Genomic DNA, 12,141 nt, shown 5'->3' with positions numbered 1-12,141 from the left:
ATAGATTGGTTTAGGTGGGAGATGGATTTCATTGTCTGGTACAAGACCATCGCCCTGCTGATTAGAAGCGTGAAGTGGCTTGAAAAAGTTCTATGTTTGCTCCCTAGAGCAGGGTTTCTGGACTATGTAAACATAAATTTAAAAAATACAAAATATATATATATATATATATAAAATTGATAAAAAATAGAAAAAAAATCCTTAGTTCATCCATGGTACAAAATATACTGTAGGTTTGCTAATAGCTTTTGTGGGTGGGAATAATATTAAAAAAAAAAACAAGATGGATTGAAGATTGGCTCTCTGAATGATACCAGCAAGTTGTGTATGATGGAGCAGTGTCTCAAAAAAGGAGGATAACCAGTGGTATTCTCCAGGGTTCTGTTCTTGGGCCTCTACTATTTAACTTGTTTGTAACTAGGAATCTTAAGTTGTTTGCATGATGCAAAGTTATGTAGAATTATCAGGAGTATTGCTGATGTTAATTCTCTACGGGTAGATTTGTATAGATTTTAGCTTGGATTCATGAGTGGGGTTGTAGGTTTAATATTAATAAATGCAAGGTGCTGGGTACAGAGATATATAACTACATGCTATATTGGGAGACCTGTGCTTCAGTAAGTGGATGAGATCTAGAATCTTGAAGTGATAGACAGAGGGCTAAAGTTCTGAATTCACATTGCAAGTGTTATGAAAACTGCACGTTGTATTGCTGCCATGATAAAGTACACTAACACGTAGAGCTGTGGAGGTGATGCCTCTGTATAGAGCATTGGTCAGATTACACGGGGACTATTGTGCTCAAATTTGGTCACCTATTTGTCATTGTTATATGGAAACAAAAGAGACGATTCAGAGATGAATGACCAAAGTGATATCAGACTCTGGAGTGTTGGTTATGCAAAGTATTTGAGGAAATGTAGATTGCAGAGTTTGGATAGGAGGAAAAGAAGTGATATTGATAGAGATCTTCCAGTTAGTTAACAGATCTTGTTGGATGAATACAGAAGGGATTATAAAAAGAGTAAGAGGGAAAGAATGAGAGGCCATCCCTGGAAGTTGTGTAAAAGATGTGGTAGAGTGTGAGGAGTAGGTTTTTTACATGGAGAGTGGTTGGTGAATGGAACACATTACTAGAATGCATTGTGAATATGGGAAGTGGAAATGATTTCAGGGCTCAGTATGATAGACATGTTGGTAGTTAAGTGGATCTCCTATGATGAGTCTGCTGACTTCATGGGGGTTATTGTAATGATGATAATAAGACACCCATACAGAGATCAACCGGTCTCCTTACTATAATGTATTTTAGTCTCAGTCTCTGCATACTACTGCTCAGATCTTTCTTCCCTTTATTCCTGTTTCAACCAGAAGTCTTCCAACTCATTACTGACAGATTTGGGCCCAGGTATTATCTGGTGGTTGGCCTGCAGCTTCACCATTTTAAGTGATGTACCTTTGAAATGGAGGTGGTGTTAGATCTCCTAAGTATGTCAGGAATGCCCTTGAAGGATATTACTCTTACTGCATGCATATAAGAGTATATAAAGGGTGTTTCAAACTGAACACTCAAATATATATTACTTAGTCACTAATTTTCATATGAACACATAATCAAAACCATTTGTTTGTCACTGTTATTGTTATAATCTTACAAATGCTCAGTATACATGTTCATATCAAATCTAGTTCTTCTTCTTCTTCAACCTTCTGGTTCTGTCCACTGCTGGACGAAGGTCTCCCCCATGATTTTCCAGATCACTCGGTTTTCTGCTTCTCCCATCCATCCATCTCACTCCTGCAATTTGTTCCAGTTCATCTCTTCACCTTCTTCTCGGTCTTCCTCTTTGTCTTGCTCCATCCATTGGTCTCCACTCTGTTGTTTTTCTAGTCCATCTCCCGTCACTGCATCTGGCAATATGGCCAGCCCATCTCCACTTAGCCTGTTTAATGTATTTTACAATATCCATGACACCTGTTTGAGATCTTATCCAGATATTTGTATTCCTATCTCTTAATGTTATTTATAGCATACTTCTTTCCATGCGATGTTGTGTTGTTCGCAGCTTTTTGTTTAGGGCTTCTGTTAAAGTCCATGTTTCTCCTCCATATGTTAGGACAGGAAGTATGCACTGGTCGAAAGCTTTCCTTTTCTCTCATTTTCCCATAAGCCATCCATCCAAGGTGAATTCTTCGTTCAATCTCTTTTCTTTGGCACTCCTCAAAGGATAACAATTGGCCCAAATATACATATGAAGTAACTTGTTCTGTTTCATGGTTTTCAACTTTGATAGTTCTATGGTTTATGTATTTATTCATCATTATTTTTGTTTTTTCTCTATTTATTTTTAATCCAATTTCTCTGGAGGCTTTGTCTAGCTGATTTAGCCTTTCTTCCAGATCTTCAAGATTATCTGCTATCAGGACAATATCATCTGCAAATTTCAGATGATGCAGCCTTTCTCCATTTATGTTTATTCCTTTTGTTTACCAATCAAGGCTTCTAAAGATTTCCTCTAGTGCAGCTGTAAATAATTTGGGAGATATGGAGATGTGATATAAAGGCCTTGCCAGATGCCTTTTTGTATTGGGAACTTTTCACTGTTTTTATATAATTTAATTACAGCAGTTGCATTATTGTAAATATGTTTTAATGTTTCAATATATGGTTTCTCAGTTCCCTGGGTTTCAAGTGCTTTTAGTGTTGCAGATGTTTTAACTGAGTCAAATGCTTTTTCATAGTCTATATAGGCCAGACATAAGGGTTTATTGTATTCAATTGATTTTTCAATGAGCTGTCTTAATGTGTGAATATGGTCCAAAGTATTGTAATTCTTCCTAAATCCAGCTTGTTCACAGGATTGCATTCCCTCTGGTTTAGATTTTATTCTATTATTTATAATTTTTGTGAAAACTTACCAGCTGGAGAGAGTGACCATATGGTTTTGACTTGGAAAATGAATAGACATGCAGGAGTATCAAAGAGATGGGAACTTATGTGGAATTATAATGCAGGTGATTATAATAGTCTTAGATGTCAACTTCGGGAAGTTTCATGGAGGGAGGAATTGGAAGGCCAGGATATCATTAGTGCATGGGAAATTGTGAAAGAATATTTGTTAGCAGCAAGGTAAGTTGTATACCACGAGTGAAGAAGAGGACACAATTTGGAGTAAAGTGGATGACAAACAATATTAAACAGGAATTGCATGCGAAAAAGAGGCTATGGAAGAGATATAAGGAGACAGGTGAAGAGAAGATACATGAAGAATATAAGACATATAAGACACAGGCCAGAAGAATGACTATTGTGGTAAAGAAAGCGAAACTGGAATATGAGAGGAGATTGGCCCAAAGATCCAAAGAAAATCCTAGGGAATTTTTTAGCTATGTGGCCAGTAGGAGAAGAAATGACTGTGGAAGAATGATATTGTGGGATAAAAATGGGAATAGAGTGACTGATGCAGAGGACATAGTGGAATTGTTCAATGAACACTTTATTGGACTATTTCATCCTAGAGATGTCAATTTTAATGCTAGAGGGATAGGGCTGGTTCGAGGTTTAGAGGTACAGGAGGAGAGCGTGTGTGTTTCAGATACTGAGTACTCTGGATGTCAGTAAAGCTTTGGGACTGGATGGTATTTCACCACGAGTTTTGAGAGAATGTGCTAGGGAACTGACAGTGCCTTTAACCTGGCTTTTCAATGAAAGTCTGGCTTTGGCAAAGGTGCCCAGGGAATTGAAGGAAGGTAAGATAGTGCCATTGCATAAGGGCGGTAGCAGACTGGAAGTGTCTAATTATAGACCAGATTGTGTGTCATCAGTAGTTGTTAAGATCTTGGAGAAAGTAGTGAGAGACCGTATACAGCATTGGGCAGATGAGGGTAGTGTTATCTGTGAGAGTCAACATGGATTTGTGAAAGGGCGCTCTTGTTTTAGCAATATGCTAGCCTTTTATAATAAAGTTACAAGAACATTAGATGAGGGAAAGGCATATACTGCAATTTTCTTAGACTTAGCGAAGGCATTTGACAGGGTGCCACATGATAAGCTGATATTTAAGTTGCAGCACATAGGTCTGGATGTCAGATTGGTCAACTGGATTCAGGATTGGCTGTCTGATAGGTATCAGAGAGTTGTGTACGGTGGAGCAGTTTCAAGGAGGCAGAGGGTTACAAGTGGGGTCCCATAGGGCTCAGTACTAGGACCTATGTTGTTTAACCTTTATATCAATGACATTGCCAGTGGATTGCAAGGGGATATTCAGTTGTTTGTGGATGATGCGAAGCTGGGAAGGATTTATTAGTAATAGTGCAGATGTGGTAGCCCTGCAAGAGGATTTGAATAAGCTAGATAGATGGGCTAATGAATGGGGGTGTCAATTTAATGCAGCAAAATGTAAGGTCTTGAGGTTTGGGAAACATCGATGGGATGCTGCATACTCTATGGGAGGAGTTATACTGGAGGAAGTAGGGGTGACAAGAGATCTGGGGTTGATGATTGATAGAAACCTGAAGTTTAGGGGACATATTGCAAAGGTGGTGAAGGTAACACAGAGGATTGCTGCTATTATGAGAAGGACACTGACCTGCAGAGATAAGAGGGTTATCATTCCGTTGTATAAGTCTCTGATCAGACCACATTTGGACTATTGTTCTCAGATTTGATCCCCAGGATTTGAAGGCGATAAATTAACTGTGGAAAGGATACAAAGACGGATGACAAAGATGGTTTCAGGACTGTACAAGGATAGTTATGAGGACCAGCTGAGGAAATGTGGACTGCAGAGTTTGGTGGATAGAAGAAGGAGAGGTGATATGATTGAGACTTTTAAACTGTTGAGAGGTGGTTACAGGGTTGACACTGGGGATTTCTTTTGCTTGGTTGAACAGCAGGAAGGAGTGATGACAAAACGCCATCCCTGGATGTTACGAAAGGAAACTGTGAGCAAGAGGGTGAGGAGTGGTTTCTTTGCGTGGAGGGTGGTTGAACTGTGGAATGCATTGCCTGATGGAGTTTGGAGAGCGAGAACAGTCGATGAGTTTAAGGAGTGGTATGATGGATTTGAGTTTCTTAGGGGGGACCTCCCCTTGATGAGTCTTGACAGACTTTATGTTCTTAGGCAGGACCTCCCATGATGAGTCTTTTGACTCCATGGAGGCCTGCCTGGAGGGGATTTATAACTCCCCACCATATTATTAATAATAATAATATGGTGGGGAGTTAGAAATGAGTCATAAATGTTTTTTTTTTTTTTTAATATGTGCTTCCCATGAAAGGTTATTATAAAACTATAGTGGCTGGGCTAAGGATTTTTTTGCCATTTTTTCAATTTTATATATATTTTTATAATTTTTTAAAATTCATTTTTGAGCCCTGCTCTAGAGACCAAACATGGAACTTTTTCAAGCCACTTCAGTCTTCCAATAAGCAGGTGGTGGTCTCACACTGGGCAATAAAATTCATCCCCCACCTGAAACTGTATTGTAAAATTTGAAATTATATATAAAAATATATATGTATGTGTATATATATGCCATACATAGTTGTATATGTTTATGTTTATAGATTGATTTACTCGGTTTGAGTAAATGTTATTTAGTATTAAGTGACTAGAACACCAAGATTAAATAAAAGCAGATTTTATTCGCACGACTAGTTTAGTCTTTCACAGACTTCTTCAGGTGCAAAAAACATAGAAATAACAAGCAAGATAACTTAAAGGAACTGGCTCTGAACAGTACAAAAAAGCGTCAGCAAACAAATGTTCAAGTTCAAGCTTTGATGAGTTTAAAAAAGAACTCTCTCTAGCTGTATTGTTAGGCATATGCATGCATTTAAGATCTTGGTCACACCAATATTGGATAGCAGAACATCTGACAAGTTGTAACTCAGGTTACTGTTGATATGTACAGAGTTAAGGATTATTTCTTTTGATTCTATTATTTTCCTTTCTATTTCTTTCTTTCTATATATATATATATATATATATATAAATTGCAAACGAATAAATATACATATAATGAATAATGCTATTTAACATACTAATAAGTGCTTATTAGTAAGTTAGATAGCACAGATGTGGTAGCCATACAAGAGGATTTGAATAAACTTGACAGATGAACAAATGAATGGGGGTGTGACACAGTTTAATTCAGCTAACGTCTGAGATACATTGATGGGGACTACATGCTCTGTTAGAGGAACTGTACTGGAGGAAGTGTGTGTGTGTGGGGGGGGGGGGAAGCATGGGATCTGGGCTGATGTTTGATAGAAACCTGAAATTCAGGGAACATATCGCAAAGGTGAATGTAACCCAGAGGATTGCTGCAATACTGAGAAGAATGCTGACCTTCAGAGATAAAAAGTTGTCATTCCATTGTATAAAGCCTTAATAAGATCATACCTGGATTACTATGCTCAAATTTGGTCTCCAGGATTTGAAGGGGACAAATTAACCATGGAAAGAATGCAGAGCCAGATAACAAGGATGATATCAGGACTGTACAGTGTTAGTTATGAGGATAGGTTGAGGGAATGTGGACTGCAGAGTTTGATAATTAGAAGAATGAGGAGAGGTGATATCATTGGGACTTTTAAACAGTTGAGAGGTAGTTACAGGGTTGACACTGGGGAGTTCTTTCATTTGGTGGAACAGGGGGCCATCCATGGAAGTTATGAGCAAGAGAGTAAGGAGTGGTTTCTTTGCATGGAGGGTGGTTAAATCATGGAATGCATTGCCTGATGGAGTGGTGAAAGCACAAATGTTCAATGGGTTCATGGAGTGGTATGATAGACTTTGTGTTTCCTAGGGTGGGCCTCCCATGATGAGTCTTATGACTCCATGGAGGTCTGAATCATAATAATAATAATAATAATAATAAATGTTCAAAAGCAGGAAGTTAACAAACTCTATTTAATTTTTTGGGTGAGGGAGGGAGGTAGGGGGGATTTGTCATAAGTTGATTTTTCCCTTGAGAAAGTGGAATAACGACAGACTGTCTGAATGGTTTTGCATTTGATTACTAGAAGCTTGGTAAATTATCTGAATATTTCTTTCAGTATTATCATGCATTGGAGAATTATTTGTATAGAAAATGATCTTGAAATTCATGCTATCCATTGTTTTCTTTTCTTTATAGCAATCTGAAGTTGTTAAGGCAAATTTAGTTCATTATGTTTAGAGTTTAGTTCATAATGTTCATTAATATTGGACTTTCTGTGATATGAATTTTGGGTTTGCATAGTATTGGATGGTATTTTTTCTCCTATGAAACTGCTGTTATTGGTCTCGTGCTACTTCATAAAAATAAAAATTATAGGCCTTTTTATTAGTTTGTCTAGGTCTGTGTATATAGTACTATAATAGGTCACAGATGAATAATAGTAATATAGATTATTTTTTTTTCCCTGTTTGTATAGAAAGATGGCCATTACTCGAAAAAAGCCTCTTCCATGCAGTAGTTGCAATAATCATAAGTTTGTTAATCAACAAAACAACGAAAATAATCCCATGACAGAGAAAACATTTAAATGCAGTGAATGTCAGAAAAGCTTTACGCATCAACGAAGTTTTGTTTGCCATAAGCGAAATCACTTATCTACAAGTATACAAAATTGTCACCAAAATATATCAACAGAAAAAAATCAAGATAATTCAGGAAGGTCTTCAATTTTATGGACTCAAAATGTTCAAGATTGTAGGATTAATATGCCAGTTCATTCTTCACAACCATTATGCAGATCCAAAAAAATGCAATCAGTTTATGGTATCCAAAACAGAAAAGAATGTAAGCAAAGTAAGCATCATTGTCATAAAAATAATTTCCATCAAACTTTGAGGAATAATTGGTCAAAGTTAGTCACAGACAAAATTTCTGCTTTGGCTTTTGCATGTGCTTTAAAAGGCCACCAGTGTTCTGCTTTGTAATAGTATTTCAATGTGAACATTTAATAGTTGTGACAGAAGAATGTGTTTTTATAAAATATAATGATGCACTTTTTTATAATATATTTTTATTAAATTCACAAAATATTTTCTGAAAGTATTTCTATTTATTTCTTGTTATTTCATAAGCTCTTTCTTAATATCTTTTAAAATAACCAGAAGAATAATTTGAAGATAATATATATAAAATTTAAATTATTTTTGACTTACATTTGTAACAACATGATCTGTGTATATAGATTTGAAAAAAATAGCTTTAAGTTATGAGGAGTAATGTATGTTACTGGCATTCCTAAATTTCAAATATTATATTATAGTTTCTACATGTATTCATGGAAATTTACGGTTATTTCTAATTATAGAAACAGTGAACTCTTTGCCATATTCTGTGTAGGACTTTAATTTTTAAATTCCTATAGATCCTTAAAGTTGTAACTTTGTATATAGTTTGAAGCAGTCATGCATTTAATGGGCTCCTGAACTTCTTAGATTCTGACATTAATTAAAGTAGTAACAACAAGAAGGAAAACATTAGTTTTCCTTCTGTTTTTTTTAGTTTTCTATTCTCTTGTTGTTCACATGTTCTAAATATTTATTTGGCGTTACTTTTATCAACATTCAGCTTGAAATAAATGTCAATTAAGTTTTGAGATATCTGATGTTTATAGATATTCCTAATTTGTGTAAGCATTTTTTGCAGATATTTGCCATATACTATAACATATTCAAAATTAAGGTTACTGTACAATTTTACATAAATAGATATGATAGCACATTTTTATTTATTTATTTATTCATTCATCTAGTCATTTCTTCCCACTGATCATAAAATAAAAGTATAGGTAAAAAATATGCATGATGTACTCCTTCAGCGAATTTCAATATATTCAGAAGTCTGGAGTTTTTATTTTTACACTAAGTGTATTAATATATAATTATTGTGGTTTAAATATAACATTTATAATTGTCTTTGGTGTCATCATTATAATTTTTTTTTATTATTATTATCAGATCATTCCATACATAGTTTCTTTATATTTTTTAATGTTTTGCAGGCTCATGATCCTTTAAATCATAAAGATAACCCACTGCATCATGAAAGTTTCAAAGAATACTGTTTATATTATTATATTATATTATATACATATATTATACTGCTGTATAATATATGTATATAATATTTTTTTTATATATTTTGTTGTCGTTTGCTTATGCTTGGGTAAAGGATTAAAACAAGAATATAATTTCTTGTCAAGTACTTTATAACCACATGGCAAAAAAAAAAAAAAAAAAATTTCTACAACTATCTCATAACCAGAGTATTTAATAATATGGTAATATACCATTTTACTACTTGTATGTGGAAAATGAATTCTGCATTGATTTAACCTTTGTGTATTCCTGGGTCTAACTCTCACTGAGCCATAATAAATTTAGTTTAATCCTTTATCCAAGTGTGAGCAAACAAAGTTTGCGCCTGAAAGTATCTTCAGGACTAGGGCAAGGTGATACAACACCAGGGCAACTCGTTGCAAAGGTGTAGCAAGCTACCAACACTCCTGTCTCAGTATCTCCTTTAATGCAAAACACATCTCCTTGCGGATATGTCTCATGTTATGCATTAAGGGAAGGGCCACTACCCAGACTAGTTTCGACCTTTATTGAGGTCTCTTCAGTGGGAGCCGAATGCTTCTGCCTAGTATCTCAGCTTGGGCCTGGCTCCCACTGAAGAGACCTCAATAAAGGTCGAAACTAGTCTGGGTAGTGGCCCTTCCCTTAATGCATAACATGAGACATATCCGCAAGGAGATGTGTTTTGCATTAAAGGAGATACTGAGACAGGAGTGTTGGTAGCTTGCTACACCTTTGCAACGAGTTGCCCTGGTGTTGTATCACCTTGCCCTAGTCCTGAAGATACTTTCAGGCGCAAACTTTGTTTGCTCACACTTGGATAAAGGATTAAACTAAATTTATTATACTCTAACCAAGTGAAAAATAAACTTTCAACATCTTTCTCTAAATCCAGAGTAATTTATTAAAAAAGGGTGGCACACCATTTGGCAACTCCTATAGGTAGAGATGACCTACGAATGCTTCTGCCTAGTATCTCAGCGAGGTCGCTAGTGAGTCTTCACTGATACGGTTGCGAACTTTCTTCTCTGTAGAACGTGGTAATTAAATATGATGGTTTTGAAGTGTAGCTGCTAGATTAACTAGCAGAGACGCGTTTATTTAAAGTCATTAAATTGCGGACTATACTGAATCTAAGAACATCAGCAAAGGTAAGTGGACGGTAATTGCAACGAGGGCGATTCGTTAGGCCTAACAGCCGATAGAATCGCCATTGTTAGCATATCTATTCCAGATACATTTACTTGCGTTTATACGCAAACTGTCAATAATGAATGTGTCAGATTTGGACGCCATCACAGATTCGCTGGACGAAGAGCCAGCGCTCATACTTGTAAATAAACTTCAAAGGAAATTTAAGCTCAAATGGCCATCAAACTTGATAGATCCTGATACAATTATAGACTCTCTAGATAAAGGATTGGCTTTCAGCTTCATAAAGAAACTCCTTAAGAAGTTCGAGCGTGAATGGCCCGGCTTCCTGAATCTTTACTCTTCACCTGAGACTGACGATGATCCAAATGAAGACACTCCTCAAATGGAGGAAAATTTAAATCCAGTCACCTCTGAATCTACTCATTCAGATCAAGGAGAGAAGCACGTGCGTAAAAAACGCAAAACTCTCGCCTCGGAGTCAGCAAACGAAAATGGCATGGATGAAGATGTCCCCAACATAGATTCCTCTGCCTCCACCTATGAAAAGGTGCCTCCAGTCATTCTTAGGGAAAAACAGAGATGGACAGCCCTAAGAACCACCATGGCCAACCTGCAAATAAATTACTCCACTGCCAAGAACATAGAGGAGGGCATCAAAATTCAGCCCACTACAGTGTCTGACTATAGAAATTTAACCAAGGAGTTTGACACAAGAGGTATACAATACCATACCTTCACACTTACCTCGGAGAAAAATCTTAAAGTAGTACTCCGAGGAGTATCTGAAGACATTGAAACAGCTGAAATAGCTGCTGACCTCAACATGCAAGATCTGCCTCCCATCAAAGTCAGTAGAATGTACAGATCTAACAAGACCCCTATGCCTCTAGTATTGGTAGAAATACACAACATCTATAAAGATATTTACAATTTGAAGACAATCTGCGGGCTCAAGATCTCACCAGAGCCACTTAGGAAGAGGGCCTCTTCTGGGCAATGCCATAGATGCCAAAAATTTGGTCATGCCCAGAAGTTGTGCAAAGCCCAATACAGATGTCTGAAATGTGGTGACGCCCACCCCACATATACCTGCTCCAAGCCAAAAACCACCCCGGCTAAGTGTGCTAATTGTGGTGGCCCCCACCCTGCAAATTACAGAGGATGTATATGCCACCCAAAAAACAGACAAACTGAGTTAATCAGTCAGTCTAGCTCACTGACAGAAACGAAAGCCCCAGAAGCCCAAGTTCATCAGGCTCCTATTAGCTTGAACAAGATGACAGGTGTTCACCCACCATCAACTGAGCCCCCTAAGAAAATAAATCTTCAACACCAAACAAGAACATATGCTGATGTGGCCCGCCCCAAAAAAGCAATCCATGACCAGAATATGACAAATCCACATTCAAATATAACAGCCGTCATCACCTCTTCTCTTGTAAATATGTTACAGGATTTCAGTAACGCAAATCCATCACTGAGCACTACAAAAAGTTTCTTGCAGCAAACACAGCTCATTTTATCTGCACTCTCCAATGCATAGGAAAAAATTTACCCCAGATTCTCTAATGATTATCTCATGGAATGCCAACGGCCTTAAAAATAAAATACTAGAAGTACAGGAATTCAATGACAGATATAATCCGGATATATTATTAATTAATGAAACTCACCTGAGACCTGCTGACAATCCTAAATTCAAAGGATATCAGCTCTACAGGAATGATAGACTGGATTACAGAGGTGGTGGCACAGCCATCCTCATCAAAAATCACATCAATCATCATTCTGTAGCCATTCCTACAACCACCAATCTCGAACTTACAGGTATCAATGTCATCACAAACTCTATCGGAAACATAAAAATATATTCTGCTTATAACCCACCATCAAAAACATTGCTGAC

The 12,141-nt window shown here is 36.8% G+C and overlaps 1 protein-coding gene across 1 annotated transcript in view; it reads left to right on the top strand.

Moving 5' to 3' along the window:
- The window catches only part of LOC150107132 (uncharacterized), a 57,097-nt gene extending 48,203 nt beyond the window's left edge, over window positions 1-8,894 (top strand). The window contains exon 2 of the mRNA XM_090391016.1: window positions 7,424-8,894. Within this exon, the coding sequence (XP_090247142.1) occupies window positions 7,424-7,931 (508 nt within the window). The 3' untranslated portion in view covers window positions 7,932-8,894. The remainder of the gene's footprint in view (window positions 1-7,423) is intronic.
- Window positions 8,895-12,141: the final 3,247 nt, after the last annotated feature.

Source organism: Typopeltis vanoorti, chromosome 4, assembly GCF_054136105.1.
Source record: "Typopeltis vanoorti isolate ZY-2024b chromosome 4, IOZ_Tvanoo_1.0, whole genome shotgun sequence".
NCBI lineage: Eukaryota > Metazoa > Arthropoda > Arachnida > Uropygi > Thelyphonidae > Typopeltis > Typopeltis vanoorti.
This window is presented reverse-complemented; position numbering and strand designations above follow the sequence as displayed.